Source organism: Apodemus sylvaticus, chromosome 10, assembly GCF_947179515.1.
Source record: "Apodemus sylvaticus chromosome 10, mApoSyl1.1, whole genome shotgun sequence".
NCBI classification, from domain to species: domain Eukaryota; kingdom Metazoa; phylum Chordata; class Mammalia; order Rodentia; family Muridae; genus Apodemus; species Apodemus sylvaticus.
The window spans coordinates 28,058,074-28,074,874 of record NC_067481.1 but is presented as its reverse complement, the minus strand read 5'-3'; the positions used below and the strand labels follow the sequence as shown (position 1 = coordinate 28,074,874).

Here is a 16,801-nt window from a genome sequence, read left to right as displayed (position 1 = left end):
TCCTCCCCGAGCAAGGAAGCCAGGCACGAGTCACATTTACGAGTCTATTTACTGTGGATATCACTGTCACCGTCCCAGCCACTGGGAGGGGCACACAGCTTTAACCCCTGTGTGCGGAGGGGAAGGGTGGGGCTTCTGAGATTACAAAACTGGCTATGTACATGGGGTGTCCTAGGGGGTGAGTCACCTGTGCACACATAGTGGGCATGGGGGTGGGGTGGGGTCTGAGTCTCAGGCAGCAGAGGGTGGATGGGCGGAGACTGGGTGGGGGAGGGATGCGTGCGAGGACATGCCCGGGCAAGGCGGGGCTTTAGGAGGCGGCAAACATAAACACTGCTAAGATCACCTTGGGACAGGTCACTCCTAGGCCCTCTCTGTGGGCCCCAGGTGAGAACCGCTACCCACTCTCAAGTTCCCAGTTGCAACTTTACTGTCCGGAGCAGAGAGAGAAAGAGGCTGTGGGATCAGAGTCAAGGTTGGACCCTGTCTTCCCCTGTCTCTCTCGGACATGAGGGCGCTCCATCCTTCTTAATATTGACAAAGAACCCAGCCCCGTGTGCCTGTGCAGGGTGTGGGGTGTAAGGCAAGCGGGGCAGCCACTTGGAAGGCCAGGACTATGCAGGCAGTGAGGGGGGACCCAGGGTTTCTGGTAGAAAACAGACAGCTCTGGTCTTGGGGGAAGTGTCTCTGGGGCACCCCATCAGGTAGAGCTATCCCCAACCCTCAAGCATCACCATGGAGACCAGGCTCCAGGGAAACCCCCTAGGTTTCTCCATTGAGACATATTGGCACTTAGGGACCACCACAGTTGGGCCACTGAGATTTCTACAAAGACAGATCTGGCCATCAGGGAGACCCAGTTTCACCCCCTGTACCCTAGGGGATAGACAGGAAAAGGTCCCTGTGGGTGGCTGGATTCAGAGGTGGCAGCGTCCTCCCAGGTGCCAGAGAGAGAAGGCCCCTAGCTGACCCGATACGTCGATGTGTTCTTGGGCTCTGTGCTAGGCACACACCAGTCACCGGCCTCCTGGATGGTCTGGTAGTGGCGCCAGGCGGACTTGTTGTAGACAGGCAGGCGCTCCACGGAGTCCGTGGACAGGGCCTAAGGAACAGTGCCGTCAGCCCAGTCTCCTGCTTGCCCACACCCCACCTTACTGCCCTCTCCCACCCGGGCCCTGATGGTCTCCAGACATTAGCTGAGACACTACCCCAGACTCGGAAAAGCCCCTGAAAGAGTCTGAGCCTTCTGTCTCTTGCCCTGGCCCATTCCATGAAGCTGTTCCCTCAAAGGCCAGGGAGGCAAAAAGGATCAGGAGGGAGGGGGCTTGGTTGTTCAATCCCTGTTAATCACCAGGGGACATTCTGATCAACTGAAGTTAAAAGACCTGCAAGGTCCCCTTCCTTCCAGCCTAAGGTTCCTCAGAAGAGGGACCTTACTCACAGACCTTGGACGCCCTAAAGTTGCCTACCACACTAGTTTAAAGTTACAGCACTTAAGGAGCCAGGAAGGATGAGTGATGGTAGAAGCCTGGTGGCAGCTGGCTTGCCCCTGGCGGGTCTCACCTTCAGGTAGATGACAGCATCTGTCCCAAAGCCCTCCATAGAGAAGAGCTGCAGGTCCCCCTGGAAGTACTTGGCGTAGAGGCGGGAAATGGGAAGTCCATACCCAAAGCCAGCCTACAGAGGAGCCACACAGGTCATAAAGTGAGCCAGGGACTCTGGAGAAGGGACATTTCTGAAGCAGATGGGAGTAGGTGGCAGGCAGGGGGACTGCAGGCAGCAAGGAGAGACTCTGGATGGGAAAGTTCTACCCAGAGGCCTGGGTGGCTAAAAGCGCCTTGGAATCTGTTCCCTAAGCCCAGGACTGCCTGTTCCACAGGAGCAGGGACAGAGGTGACAGCAATTAGCAATGCAGTGGAGAGAAGTGACAGCTAAGCAGAGGGGCGGATGACAGGCAGGCAGGGGGCTATTAGCAAGCCAGAGATGGCAGGCCCCTGGAGTCACAACAGAAGACGGTTGTCACACAGCCATGGGGGTTGGGGGTGTGTGGAGTATGCTTGGGGATTTAAAAAGCAGGAGCCAGGGGACTGGAGGAAGGCGTCTCACCAGCGGGGTACCCCCAGTGCCCGGCTGGGGTGTGGGGGCTGTGGAGTACATGTAGCTGAAGAGCCTCTCGATCTTCCTCAAGGGGACACCCCCGCCTCGGTCACTCATCTGGGAGACGAGGGGCAGGTGAGATGCCCTCCCAAGTTATCTGCCCCACTCCTCACTCTACACCCCTGCCCCCCTCCCACACACACCCCGTAAGCTCCCACGGCCAAGTCAAAGGTCACATACTTTGATGGACAGATCTTCCTCACCCAGGGCCACCATAATCTTGATGGGGGGGAGAGTGAGGCTGGACTCGTGGCTTTCGACTGTGGCCCGCATGGCATTCTGGGAAGGGAAGGAAGGTTGAGGCAGTTCTGTTGAAGCTGAGGGCTGACCCTGCCCGGCCTCCCCTGAGAAGGGCGGCCTTCTTACCTTGAAGAGTTCAAAGAGCATGTGGTAGAGGTGAGAGGGGACGTAGACCATGTGAATGGGCTGGGTGGCGTTGGTGGCTGTGGGGATCAAGACCAGGGGCAGGAGTCATACAGCAAGGTCACCTCCACAATCAAACCTCCAGTGTGACCCTGTGGCTCTTATCCCTTAAGAGCAGACCTCGTCCCTCTCTCCACAGCTGTACCTAGCCCAGGTGGCTGAGTGGCTGTGCCCCTTCCAAGATGCCAGAGCTAGTTACCCTTGGAAGGCCCAAGTTCAACCCTGCTTCTTCCTTCCAGCTGTGTGGGAGGCCCAGGAGCAGGAACTTGCTCTGACCACCCGGAAGCACTCTCGGTGAAGTTGCTGGCTCTTGGGTCGGGGAGCTATCCCATCACACATCCCTCCACAGTCCGGGCCCTGATACCCCACATCCTCTCCCTCCTATCATTTGTGAGGTTTTCAAATTAGCCGGTGTATTTGCATGTTCAGTGGTTACCTATCCCAGGTCCCAACCTCCCTAGCACCAAGAATGCATGCTCCGTGAGGACAGGGGTCTTGCCTGTCCTCACAGACTCTTCACGTGATGCGTATACCAAATAGTGAGCAATTATCCAATAAATTAATAATACAGAGCAGCTCCTCTCTAGGGGAGTCTGACCTCCCGGATCCCCTATTCTGACCTGCATGGGTACACACATACATACATGTACACATATGCACACCTATGTACACGCACATGCACACACATGTACACACATGTGCACACACTCAGACACATACTCATTTGCTTACCGTTGACTTCCTGGATCTCCAGGTCAGGGGAAGCCATGTAATACTTGTCACAGAGGAGCTTAGCCATGTCATAGGCATCTGGGAGGAGACAGGACAGCTCAGGCTGTGGTGGCTGACCCAGCAGCAGTCCCTTTGGCACTGACGTGAAAACCCATGGGGACATGGTCCCCCACCCGCTGGGAATGGATCACCCTCTGACCTGGCTATCTGGGAGGAGTCCCTGGAGCTCCTTTATGGGCCAGGCCTACGGTGGGGGCGGGGGCTCACCTTTCACCACATCAGACACGCTGCAGTTGGGATCGATGCTGCCAATGTGTTTGGGGTGGGCTGGGTTGGTGCTGCCGTCAAAGATGAGTGCTGTGGGCAGAGGGAGGGGCGCTGTAGGCTACTTCACAGTCCTCCCTCTTCCTAAACATCCCACCCTTCCTCTCATCTATAGGCCTCTGCATGTTCCATGCTAACCGTGCCCTGCAAGTCTCGTTTTCCCCTAGCTTAGGCCTTCCAGAGCCTCTGCACCCTACAGCGGTCCTTCCATAGGCCTCTCCCACTTCATATCCTACTAAGTGTGTGTATATATGTATATGTGTATGTATGTGTGCATGCATGTATACATGTGTGTGCATATATGCGTATATGTATGTATATATGTATGTGTATGTATGCATATGTGTGTATGTATATATGTATGTGTATGTATATGTGTGTATGTATATATGCATGTGTGTATGTATGTATATGTATATATGTGTGTATATGTATGTGTGTGTGTATGTTTTTTCATGACAGGATTTCTCTGTATATCAGTCCTGGCTGTGCTGGAACTCACTTTGTAGACCAGGCTGGCCTTGAACTTACAGAGATCCAATTTCTTCTGCCTCCCAAGTACTAGGATTTAAGGCGTGGACCACCAAGCCTAGCTTTAGATGTACGGTTTGCTTTCATATCTTCACACAACACTATAAGACAGCTTCCACCAGCTTGCTTTTCTTCGAGCATAAAGAACTCACTTAACTTATGCTTTGTCAACCAGCATAGAAAAATCTGAACAGGAATGGGTAAGACAAACTGCTTTTGAATACAATGGAGTTTTTAAGGTATTGGGTGTGGGTGTGGGTGCGGGTGGGTGGTGGGTAGCATGTGTAAATGGCTGACAAGAAGGCTCAGTGGATCAAGGTGCTTGTAGCCAAGCCTGACAACTTGAGTTCAATCCCCGAGGCCCAGATGAAGGAAGGAGAGCATGGACTGCAGGATGGTCTCTGCCCACACATGTGCATAAGTAAATAAATACAATAACTGTTTTCAGAACACGTAGCATGTTTTACACTTACACATATTTACAACAATAGATTTCAATTCAGTGCTGCACTTTTACCTTACTTTGGGAACCGATTACTTTTTAAAATTTTTATTATTATTTTTTTTGAGGTTGGCCTCAAACATATGATCCTCCTGCCTCAGCTTCCCAAGTGCTAGGATTATAGACACATGCTATCACACCTGACTTAAGCCACACTCTTCAGCTCCTGAATGCCAATCAGGCCTCTGGGCACAGTGGCTGAGGTGGGGACCCCTGCTTTCTTCCTGGCAGGCCCCGCCTGGCCCCAGCCGCTCGCCTGGCCCCCGGCCCGCTCCGAAGCGAAGCGGCCAGAACTCACTGTGCTGATTGATGAGCATGCGGATGGAGATGCGGCTGAGGTAGAAGCGGTCCAGGAAGTACTGGATGTTCTGGTTGGAGACGGGGTCATCGCCATAGGTGTCCTTGTACTCCAGCACGCCCTGGGCCATGGTGGGCACTACGTCATTGTGCCGGTTCCGGATGGTGACCAGGGCGTCCGTGAACCTTCAGAGAAGACAGACATTTGCCAGTCTCCGGCCTGGGGACACCCTGCCTCTCCTTTATTCCCAATGATCTACCAGTTCCTTCACTTTCTCCTCCCCAGCTCCACAGACACACGGTGCTCACCCACCTGAAGCCCGCCCCGACTTTCCCACTGTCCATCCATCTTCCTGTTTACAGCTAAAGCTCTCTGTTTCTCTGAAGGTTTGGTCCTGAGGGCAGGGTTCCCCCACATCCTCTTGGAGCACTGATAATTAGCATCTTCCTCTCCCGGCAGACCTGGATTTCCCAGAAGTAGCCTGTCTTCCCCCTTTCCTGGCATATCCCCCAAAGGCAGGGCCTTTCCCTGTACCCAGCTGGCCGTCCATCCTTGTGGCCCTGGCCAAGATGTCCTTGCCTGCACCCGCCTTCTTGTCCCTAAAGAAAGCGCTCACTCACTGGCTAAGGGTCCGGTGGTCCTCAGGGTCCTTGTCCAGGAATTCCATGATGTCCAGCAGACTCTGGACATACCTGTGTGAGGGCAGAGAGGTTCGTGAGCTCAGCTGAGACTACACAATGCTCCCTCTCACGTCCTCAGATGCTATAGTAGGCAGCACACAGAGCTGACAATCAACACCCCATTTCATCTGCTCTGGGTCTCCCTGACAACCTAGTAAGTTGTACAAGGAAATCTTCAATTTGCTAGTTCCCTGAACAGTGCATGTCTTTGCTTCAGAACCCTATTAACAGCAACCTTGGGAGGGACCAGAACTCTCACCCCTTCCTAGAGGCTGGAGAGAACAGGGGTCTGAGGCCCAACTGTCCTGAAGGCCACAGTGACAGAGGGAGGGCTCAGACATCGACCTGCCTCGCTGGGGCCCTTTACTGACCAAGTTCCTGGTTTCTCCCACAGGGGGCTAAGGCTTCTAGTGGACAATGCAGACAGCTGGCGGGCTAGCTGCTGGCCCAGGACCTCTCCCAGCCTGTCTAGGGAACCTCAGTTTAAAAAGGTGAGTAGGTGTGGCTGGCTGTCCTCCGTTAGGACCAGGGAGGCTCATTCTGCCCAGCAAAGCCAATGAGCAGGGAGGGTGTGGGTGAGCCCTGCTGTCTGTCCCACCTCTAGGCCCGGTGGGAGGGGCAGGTCTCCTTTCCAACTAGGAAAGGTTAATGGAAAAAGAACATGGGGCCTGTGCTTTGAGCGCGTGAGGTGGGTCTGCCTGAGACAGTACATGGTGCCAATCTGGTGTCACTGTCCCCTGGCCTGACTGAGCCACGACCTTAGCTTCCCCTACAGACATGTCCAGTCCGCATCTTGTTCTGGAACTGTGAAGGTACCAGCCTCCCTCTGTTCCCTAGGGCAGAAACACTTCTGGCCTGAGGACTGGAAGGGCTACCTGGAGTCCTGCCTTGGAGAGCTCCTGAGGCCCAGCGGTGTCTCTAGCAGAGATACTAGCTTAGGCCCCAGAGCTCTGAAAAGAGAATAAGAAATGAGCCCCACAGCAGTGCCCCCCCCCCCCCGCCGCCGCTGGGTGGGGGTACAGCCAAGCCTTGTGGATCTCCCAGAACTCCTGACACAGACAGGGCTGCCACTGCTCCGGATCTCACCCCAGCCTCCCCTTTTGTGTAGCACCTTTGCACCACACAACTGCTCTTTGCTGGTTTTGCTAGGTTCCAGTGTGGCCCTGGGTTAGCTAAGGAACTTCTCTGGGCTTGTTTCCTCACTAGGAAACAGGTGGGCGTTCTCCTCACCTCTCACTGCGCAGTGAACACTCTGAATGACATGGTCACTTCCACTACTGCCTTGCTTTAGACTGTTCCACACTGGGAGAGGCACAGGATTGGTCTGGGGGCTCCTTCCTGTTCTTCCCAGTCAGAACACAATAACTACGGGAGCTGCCCTTCTTGCTGACTAGCTGTGGACAGGATGAATGAAGAGGCCAGCTTCCTGACAGTCTCCCTTCACCCCTGCCCAGCTATCTGCACCAGGAGTACCTTAATCTCCTTGGAGAGGCATGACATCTGACACTCACTGAGCTGTTCTAAGGCCTGATCACTGCTGCCTACCTGGGCTCAGAGGCCCACAAAGGGCTTCTAGTCACTACTAGGCAAGGGGGCTTTGAGGGAGAGGGGACTTGGGAGAAAGTGTGAATGTGGGAGGGGGGAGGTAAGAGAAGAGGAGGGGGCAGTTGGAGGAGGGGGCAGTTGGAGGGTGGGCCACATGGCCCCCTTCTCAAGATCCATGGGGAGGGATGGGGGGGTGTGAACCGAAGGGTCGGAAGCAGGAGGCTCTGGGCTTGCCCAGCATGGGTGGGCCCTGCTGTCTGTTTCACCTCTAGGCCTGGTGGGAGGGGCAGGTGTCCTCTCCAACTAGGAGAGGTTCTCAGAAGTAGGAGGCTCTGTGCATGCCTAGAGGTAGAAATGGGTAGGGTCCCAGCTTCCAAGGCAGGGCTGTACAAGTGAACTTTCAAGAGAATACATAGAACTGGTTACGTGACCACTGACACGGAACAAGGGGCACCTGGATCCGTTGACAAAAGTAGTAACTGTGTAAGGGTTGCTGTGGGGACACTGGAGACTCACACCCCTGCCTGCCCCTCAAGGGGCCATTTTCCATAGGGAAATGATGTTGGGTGTGTTCCTCATTCTCCAGGGAAGAACGCGGGAGATTTCTGCTCAGGGCCCTTGGTATCTAGCCCTGAGGTGCCTGTGGGCCTGGCCTTCCATGTCACCCTGAGATACAGCTGGATCCTCCAGAGAAAGACACTGGGGTGGCGCTATGTTGGGTATTAGGTGACCCCTCTCCAGAGACTGGGAAAGGATCAGGCTAAGGGCACAGTATGGAGTCCAGCTTGAGAGGGGGAGGCCTAGGTCTAGCCTACTTCCCGCCTCCTTGGTAAAATCTAGTGTTTCCAATGCCCCAAGATAACACAGAGACACACACCCACTCCGGAGCCAGTGCCCTCCAGGGAGTGGAATGCAGGCCTGAGGGGAGAGGTGCACGGGAGAACTCAGGGAGGGGGGAGGGCCTGCGGCCTCCTGCAAGCGCTGTGTGGGAGCAGGGAGCGGGCTGAACGGCGCCGCTGCGGGAATAAGTGTACAAGTAAGACTGTGCGCTGTGGGTGTGTACCAACATCCGCAGCTGCCGTGGACCACGGTGTGAATGAGACTGCAGTCACGGGAGGAGGGTGGCTACTCGCGCAAAGGGAGAGGGCAGACATCCCACATCTGGAGTCGCTCTGTGAATGGGCAGAGGGTTTGGCTATGGACACTGACTGTCCATTGAAGGCCACTGGGATGCCCCAGCCCGACTGCAAAATGAGCTTCACAGCCAGGAGCTCAGGTTCAGGTAGAGCTGTGCTTTACAATCGCTTTGGGGGTCACTCCCTGTGAGACTGCTGGCCCAGGCGGCTATAGTTTAATGCAGGCTCTGCCTCTTGTCTACTACAGACCTGCTGCCTCTCATTCTGCCCAAGACAAGGGCTGGCTGGCCTTTGTGGGTTGGGACTCTTCACAGGCAGGGCTTGGGGTCTGTCCACGCCTCTTCAGATGGTCTTTCTCCTGAGAGGGTCCACTGGATACCCCTGTGCACCCTGGCAGCACGAGGAGATATTCCATTCTGTAGGTGAGCCCTACTTACCCACAGGCTTACATGGGAACGTGGAAACCATTGCCCTGTGGCATGACCCCATACAAAACCTTCCTGTCCCTCAAATGCAGCCTCCAGAACCCATGGCCTGGACCTGAATTCCGGATCCACCAAGACTCCCTAACCAGCCTTCACCAAGATGCCTCACTTCCTGAGCCTCCATCTCTCATCTGGAGATGGTGAGGAGACTCGCCAGGGGAAGTCAGACAGATTCCAGAACCATCTGAGTTAGCAAACAGAGTGGCCCCTGATACTCCGTGAGTCCTCAGCTGTGTTAAGTCTTTGGGGTGTTCTCATTGTTGCATTGCTTCTGAGACCTCTGACATAATTGTCGTCATTTCTCTCGTCATTTCGAGGTCACCTTTGACCTGCAGGTACAGCTGCCCAGAAGCACGGTACTGTGGCTGGTACTGTCCCTGACATGGGGAGGGAGCCTCAAGTGAGGACATGCCTCCAGGACACTGGGCTATAGGGAAGTCTGTAGAGCATTTTCTTAATTCGTGGTTGATGCGTGCGTGCGCGGCCTAGCCCATTTGGGTGATGGCAGCCCTGGGCCAGTGGCCCTGGGTCCTGTAAGAAAGCAAGCTGAGCATGGAGCAATCGAGTTCTGACTTCAGTCAGTGATAGGCTATGGTGTGGACGTAGACTCTGAATAAACCCTTTTTTCTTCGCGCTGTTGGTCATGATCACAGCAGTGGTAACCCTAACAAAGACAATGTCTTCCACACTCTCGGTAATATAGGACCCTGAGAAACAGCCTGAGACCCCACTATACAGGCCAGGAAGCCGAGCCCAGGAAAGGTCTACTGTCTTGTAGTGTAGGGGTACCCATCAAGACTCTATGTCACATACGTCACACGTGCTGTTGCTAAGCCTAGGGGGGAAGCCCCACCTTCCGGTAACCCCCAGAATGTGGCCCCATTACTCCAAGTCTCAGCAGCTAAGAGCTGATGCCGTTTATTTTGAACTGGGAAGTCGTCATTTGGAGCGTCAGCCCAGGCCTTCAGCACTCCGTTAACTATGACCATGTATTAACTACAGTGTTGCTGACGGTCCCTCTCTCTGCACACCCCTCACGCACATCCCCAAGGGCAGGTTCTACTCCCTACTCATCAGACTCAGGCTAGAGGCCCTCTCCCCAGGCTCCCTGTGAAGTCAAGCGTTCCTCTCATGAAGGCCCTGCCCACCGCCTCCATTCCACCATCCCAGCTCCCTTGAGTTTATCCTAGAAGAAAACTACTCTCTCAGAGAAAAGTACCCGGTCCAAGAGCAGGCCCTTTCTGTCCTGCCATTTTCGCTTCTCTTGCTGTGGCTGAGGCCCACTGGCTCTGCGACCCCCCTCAGCAGCTCTCTTTAGCGCATCAGGATGCCCGACCACCCCTTGGCATGCTCTCTGGCATACTGAATCATGCCCTGGAGAAGTGTTTTCTCTGACTCTACCCCTCCCTGCTGGGCCCTGGCATTCCTTCCAAGCTCTGAAGGGAAAATAAATCAAGCCACGCCTCCCTGTCACAGAAGGGGAGTCCAGCAAGCCCTGGCCTCCTCTGGCCCTCAACCTTCCCAGCTGCCTCAGAACAGTTTCTTGGGAGGGGTCTGAGAAATCTTGTCATGGAGTCAGGGACCAGCTGGTGAGTCAGCCAAGCCAGTCAGCAGGACAGACTGGAGGAGGGCTGGGAGAACAGATGGTCCCTTCTGTTTCCTCCCCACAGCCTTGCCACCTTGTGGGAAGACACGCAGACTGGCTCAGAGGTCTTGGACGCCCCAGTGAGGGCTCAGTGACAGGTAACTCAGTTGGGCCACCTGAAATTCAAACCTCGCCCTCCACCCACCCTTCACCTTCTCAGCTCTATCCAAAGCCTCTCCTTTCTAGCTCTGAGTATCCAAATCCTTCCGGGTGGTCTTTTCAATGTTCCCATGTGTTTTATCTTCACTACGTTGCCTAGGCTGGTCTTGAACCCCTGAATTCATTATCCTTCTGCTTCAACCTGCTAACTACTAGGAAGACTGGAACTGCCCTCACCCTGCTCAGTTTTCTTCATGACGTCAGTTAGCATACACTGCACACGTACAATGTACCCGGCCTGGCGTGTACATACATCCCTATCCCTTACTGGAGCCCGTCTCTCTAGAGTAAACCAGGGAGAGATGTGTTCACACACAGACACAATGCTGGAAGGGCATCAGAAAATCACAGGCCACGCTAGCAGGGGCCGGTGCGCAGGAAAATAAGGGTGGATATGTTCTATCTACACGTTTGTGTCTTCCAGGTGTCAAAAGAACATGTTACGGGCTGGAGAGATGGCTCAGCAGTTAAGAGCACTGACTGCTCTTCCGAAGGTCCTGAGTTCAAAACCCAGCAACCACATGGTGGCTCACAACTACCTGAATGAGATCTGACACCCTCTTCTGGTGTGTCTAAAAACAGCTACAGTGTACTTACATATAATAATAAAAAATAATCTTTTTTTTTTAAAGAACATTACATTTCTGTAAGTGAGATGTTACAATCAATGTCATTTCATTAAAAAAAATAATCGAACCTTCCCTGATCATGATCCTCCACATGTTTGTTTGCATTTTGTTTTGCCTGTCCTGGCAGTTTCCCAGGAATGCCTTGGGCTCCTTGTGGGAAACTGCTGTTGTCCTTGTGTTTGTCTGTGTGTGTGTGTGTGTGTGTGTGATACTGAGACTTGAACACGTGGCCTCATCTATACCAGGCAACTGCTTTACCACTGAACCACAGTCCACCCTTTGTTTCTATTGAGACAGGGTCTCACTAAGTTCCTCAGCCTGGCCTTACAATCGTGATTGTCCAACCTCAGCCTCTGAGCTGCGATTACGAAGCCTGTATCACCAGTACTGCTTAACCTTTTGTTCCCACTGCTGAGGAACAGCCCAGGGCAAAGACAGCTTTTATCCTTGAGCTGCCCTGTCAGCTGCGGCCACCTGCTTAGACACAGGACAGTGTTGGGCCCACAGGTATGACACAAGCTCCCAAGCCCCAGGGAATCCTCAGTCATTCCACGTTGCAAATCCTGATGACTAGATTGCTGTCCTGTTCTCACAAAAGTCTATTGATGATCAGCCAGGGACGTGCCCAGTGACAGACACACCTTTGTTTACGTTTGTGTGAGGCTATCGGCTAGTGGCCAGTGGTTACCCAGCTCTGTGCCTACGGCTACTTGTGATGAACTTTTGATCCCTGCCCTCTGAACTCTTTGGGAAGGGGCTGTATTGTCTGTGTTTAACTGAGTGTTTCTTCAACACTCAAGACAGTTAGATGTTCCACCTGGATAACTGAATCTTGACCTTTTTTTTCTTGTTTTCCCAAGTTACTTTGGCAAACAAGAGCTTGGGCTCCAGGAGCAGGCCACAGTTTACTGCTGATGTTAGCATGACTTTTGCTCTTGACTATGAAAGCAGCGTTTTCTTGGATGGACCCTAAGTTCCCAGAGAAAGTAGGATGGTGACAAAGACTGAACTTGACCTTTGCCTCTGCTCGAGCTGAGGATTTCCACGTGATCCTGGCTAACCCTCCAGCCTCTTGGGGGCCCTGTGCCTTGCCTCTGTCCTAGCTCCTGACACAGGAGGGACATGGTGAGGATGGAGGGTTGGTGGAGTGGGTGGGGCCTCACCAGCTCTGCACCAGCTGCACTGAGGGGGTGCCCAGCACTCGATCAGGAAGCAGGTTGATCTCTTTCATGATGTTGGCCAGGCGCACGGGCAGCTCCTGCCTGAGGAAAGTGAATGAGGTTTTCTCGCAGGCGTTGCTGGATCCTGAGGATGACAGAGGGGCCAATCAATAGCCGCTGACCATGACCATGGGAACAGTCGCACATGTGGAGACTGGGCAGGCTGAAATGACCAGGTGACCTATCTGTGGCACACAGCAAGGTAGCCCTCTGTGCACTGCGATACTTGAGCCTTTCCCAGACATCCTACCACCCGGATGACACTTCAGGAACAGAATGTGCACTGACCCTCAGTGAAAACCCTGTTTGTTTTTAACCAGGGACACAAGGTGCCCCTCCCCCGGGGGTGGGGGGGTTGGGGGCTCACTCTAAACTGTTCTGGCCTAATTCACCTTACTTTCTATTCCTTTAGGTAGGCACTCATCCCAGGGGACTGGCCCAAGATGCAGAGGTACCTAAGAAATCCTTCCCTCCTTGGGGTGCTAGGACTGCGTTCCCAGAACTGTAGGAACTCAGTTTTATCCCTGAGGTAGGTCGTCTCATTCAGGCTGAGGAAACAGAGGAATGCCAGTGTAGAATTGGCCGTGTTAATGACCATCTGTGAGGCACACGGGGACCTTGGTCCAGGGTCAAGATTAATAGGCAGTAGAGGAATGAGTCGTGTCAGCCTAGAGACAGGAGACCTAGGATCAACCAGGCCTTGCTTCTGTAACTTACTGTATATCACCACCAGTTTTCCCCACAGAGGTAGACCGGACTATGGCAAGTCCCTTCTAGCTGTGACACCTTGCTGGGACCTGGGAGTGGGCCCTGGAGGAATTCCCACACAAAGCTCAAAACTCCAACTGAACAGAAAGTAACAAAGGCACCTACTGGAAACCAGGTGCCCAAGTCTTGACAGCCATCTTCCTGTCCTCCTGCCTGTGACACAGCCAACTCTTGAAAGACCTGGGCCCACTGCCCGTCACCAATCACCAGCTGGTACCATGGGAATGCCATGTAGACAGACAGGGCTACACAATGTCTCCATCCACCACTTGGCACAGCGTTCTCCTGCCCCAAAGCCACCGCCACCCTCAGAACACTGACAGGGTGATCTTCAGAAACCCAGGGATAGCCATGGGAGGGTGAACACCACCTGACTACCTCATGGTAAGTTGGGTTCTACCCAGTTAGGAACGGCTGCCAGCCCAGAACAGATTTGATCTTCAAGTGTCCTTGCCCAGTGGGCAGCTGCTGTGGGTGGAGGCTCACCAGTCAGGGGAGCTCCTCCGGTTAGCACCTCCTACTCAAGGGGCCCCCTTCCCACCTGCCCCTGGGTTTCACTCTTGTTCCCTTCAGAAGTACCCTGCCCTTCGTGCACAGCACAGGTCTTCCAGATGGCTGACTCGCCTTTGCACTCCCCTGTTTACTCCTGGCCGCCCACTCTCAGTGGCCGGGATCACCCACTAACTCTATCATGTTTCGCTGAGATCCTATACCCTCACTGCCTCTTACTCTCCACGATCCCTCGCAAACGCTTTCCCTGCCGACCGCCCCCCTCCCTTCTTAGTTAACTGTGAAGGGGGCACTCTTAACTCTTTGTGGGCAGCCAGGCTGGCCTCGCTGTTTACCCATTCCTGTCCATACTCCAAACCAACCCTCCTGTCACCCAGGACCTCTTCTTCGGACGTTAACCTATCATTGGCAGGGTCTCCTTCCCCGCGCCCACCGCCCCCCGGTGCCCGCCTACGCCGACTCCGTACCGAAGTCTAGAAACTGCTTCATGGACAGCGGGGACGGGGAGAACTTGCTGAAGTGCTCGATGTACTTGGGCGCCCCTGCCAGGGACGCATTCTTCAACAGCGCCCGGACCCAGCGCATGGCGACGGCGCCTGCAGCTCGGGCTTGGCTCCCGCAGTTGTCCCGGGGCTGGAGGCGCTGGCACCGGCCCTCCGCTCGGCCCAGCACAGCCGGGAGACGAGCTTCGGCCGCCTCCTCCCTACCCTTGCCCTGGCGGTGCCTTCAACGCCTAGCCAATCGGCTTGTCCCGGCGCCCCAACGTCGCCAATGGTCCCGCACAAACAACTCTAGGAGAGCCAATAGCCTTGCGCTTCGACACGTGGCTCTCCTCGGGGCCCACCCCCTTAACCGTGAAGGTGCTGGAGACGGCCTGTTGTTTTCCTGGGCTGTGCTCAAGTCCCGCCTCCCGTCGCCAACTACCATAGACTTCTTAGGAGCGAGCTCCGAGTTAACCCCTTCTTTCCCAGAGTCTCGCTAACCCTTCGTTTGACGTTCTACTTTCCCTGGTTCATTCCCCTGTCTCCTTCTTTAACCCTCCCTTCCCTGCCCCGTCCCTTTCCTAAAGGCACCTGTTTGGCCTGACAGCCTGCTTATCTGTTCTGCCATAGGGGCTTAAAGTGGTTGTTCACTCCTATGATGGACCCTGAATGAACACTTGCAAAATCCGGAACCAGGACGCAAGCTACCTATGTGCGTGCAACCCGCTGACTTCCATATATATCCAAGAGGCCCAGGAAAAGGTGGCGTTTTCTTTTTTTCTTTTTTTTCCTCTCGTGAAAAACATCCAAAATTAGGGTGGGAGAATTCTTCTGTAGCTCAGAAGGCATGGCACTTGTTTAGCATGCATGAAGCCTTGTATTGATCTCTGGCACTTGTAAAACAACAACAAAAACAGCCGGAGCCAAACCCCTCAAGGCGGGAGCAGGAGCTACCGTCAGTGCTAATTTTAGTAAGTTCCATTTTATTATTTCCTAGCACATTTGACTGAGCATAAAACCTTGCGCGTCTTGCACAACCACCCGAGAAAGCAACCTGTGCACTTAATCTGGGACGGCAACTGTCTGTGCTGTGGCTTCCTTATTGCAAGTCCCTGGGAGCGAAGGCATTTTAGCAGCTTCGGAGCCCAGCCCAATCTTCCTAGCAGTTTTCTGCCTCTTTCCAGCGAAATGTCATGCGCCCTCTTTTGGTGAAACTTGGTATGTTCCCCACTCGCTGGACCTTCATAGGTTTCTTAGTTATTTACCATTCGGTGGTTTAGCCGCCTTTACCACAGCCCCATGAAGCACAGGCAGCATCAAGGCTTGACCTATAGTAGGGCCTGGTGCTACTCTTGAAGGCTGAGGCAGGAGTTCTGTTCAAGTCCCACCTGAGGTACACGTACAGCTTGGGTAATTTAATAAGCTCTTTTCTCAAAAGGGGAGAGAAGGCGGGTTGAGCTGGTAGTAACTCAGTGGTAGAGTGTTTTCCTAGAATGTGCAAGACTATGTATGGGTTTGCTACACACACACACACACACACACACACACACACACACACACATACACTGCAAGTTATAACAGAATGTAACTAACTGTAGCCAACACAAAACAAGAATTCACCATGGAAAGCGTAATGCTGTGTGTCAGACCACGTTTGCCTGGATTATTACATCATTTCCTCCACTTTATAGACAGGAAAACAGAATTGGCAAGCATTCTCAACTACAAATCTGGCCTTGTTAGTTCCCTGCTCAGAACCTTTTCACTTAAAAAAAAAAAAAGTATCAGCGGATACCTTTAATCCCAGGCAGAGGCAGGAGGATCTCAGAGTTCAAGGCCAGTCTAGTCTACAGAGTGAGTTCCAGAACAGCCAGGGCTACACAGAGAAACCCTGTCTTTAAAAATAGGAGCTGGAGAGATGGCTCAGTGGTTAAGAGCACTGACTGCTCTTCCAAAGGTCCTGAGTTCAAATCCCAGCAACCACATGGTGGCTCACAACCATCTGTAATGAGTTCTGATGCCCTCTTCTGGTGTGTCTGAGGATAGCTACAGTGTACTTACATGTAAATAAATAAATAAGTAAATCTTTAAAAAAAAACACCAAATAAATTTTTTAAAGGATCTATATATAATCTGAATGTATGCGTGCCCAAGTGAGTTTTTGCACACCACAAGCACTCAGGTTGCCTATGGGGGCCCGAGGGCATCTGACTGCCTGGACTTGGGAGTCAGAGGTGGCTATGAGCTGCCTGGTGTAGATGCTGGGAATGCAGCCCAGGTCCTGTGCAAGAGCACAGTGAGTACTCTTAACTGCTGAGCCATTTCTCCTGTTCTGCCTCTTACTGGAGCCTTTTCAGTTGTCCCAATATCCACTTTGGCTCCACTCCTTAGCTCCTTCTTTTCACATTTCCAGGCTCAGCTCCCAGCACCGTCCACCTGCTGCCTTGACCCCGCCTCTCCCAATCTCCTGTACTATTCTTCAGGCCTTGGCTACTTAGGTCATCTCCTCCTTCTCCAGGAAACCTTTGCCGAGCTCCTGGGCTACACTGGGCTCCCTGCATGCCTCTCCTGATCT

The 16,801-nt window shown here is 53.6% G+C and overlaps 1 protein-coding gene across 1 annotated transcript; it reads right to left on the bottom strand.

Annotated features, from left to right (window-relative positions):
• Positions 1 to 30: 30 nt before the first annotated feature.
• Pdk2 (pyruvate dehydrogenase kinase 2) lies at positions 31 to 14,453 on the bottom strand. The gene is made up of 11 exons (XM_052196519.1): positions 14,212 to 14,453; positions 12,410 to 12,551; positions 5,588 to 5,659; positions 4,968 to 5,152; positions 3,580 to 3,669; positions 3,313 to 3,390; positions 2,524 to 2,600; positions 2,338 to 2,436; positions 2,107 to 2,214; positions 1,564 to 1,677; positions 31 to 1,102 (listed from the first exon to the last, which is right to left on the bottom strand). Exons 1-11 carry the CDS (start codon positions 14,327 to 14,329, stop codon positions 962 to 964), a joined length of 1,224 nt encoding a protein of 407 aa, XP_052052479.1. The 5' UTR covers positions 14,330 to 14,453; the 3' UTR covers positions 31 to 961.
• Positions 14,454 to 16,801: the final 2,348 nt, after the last annotated feature.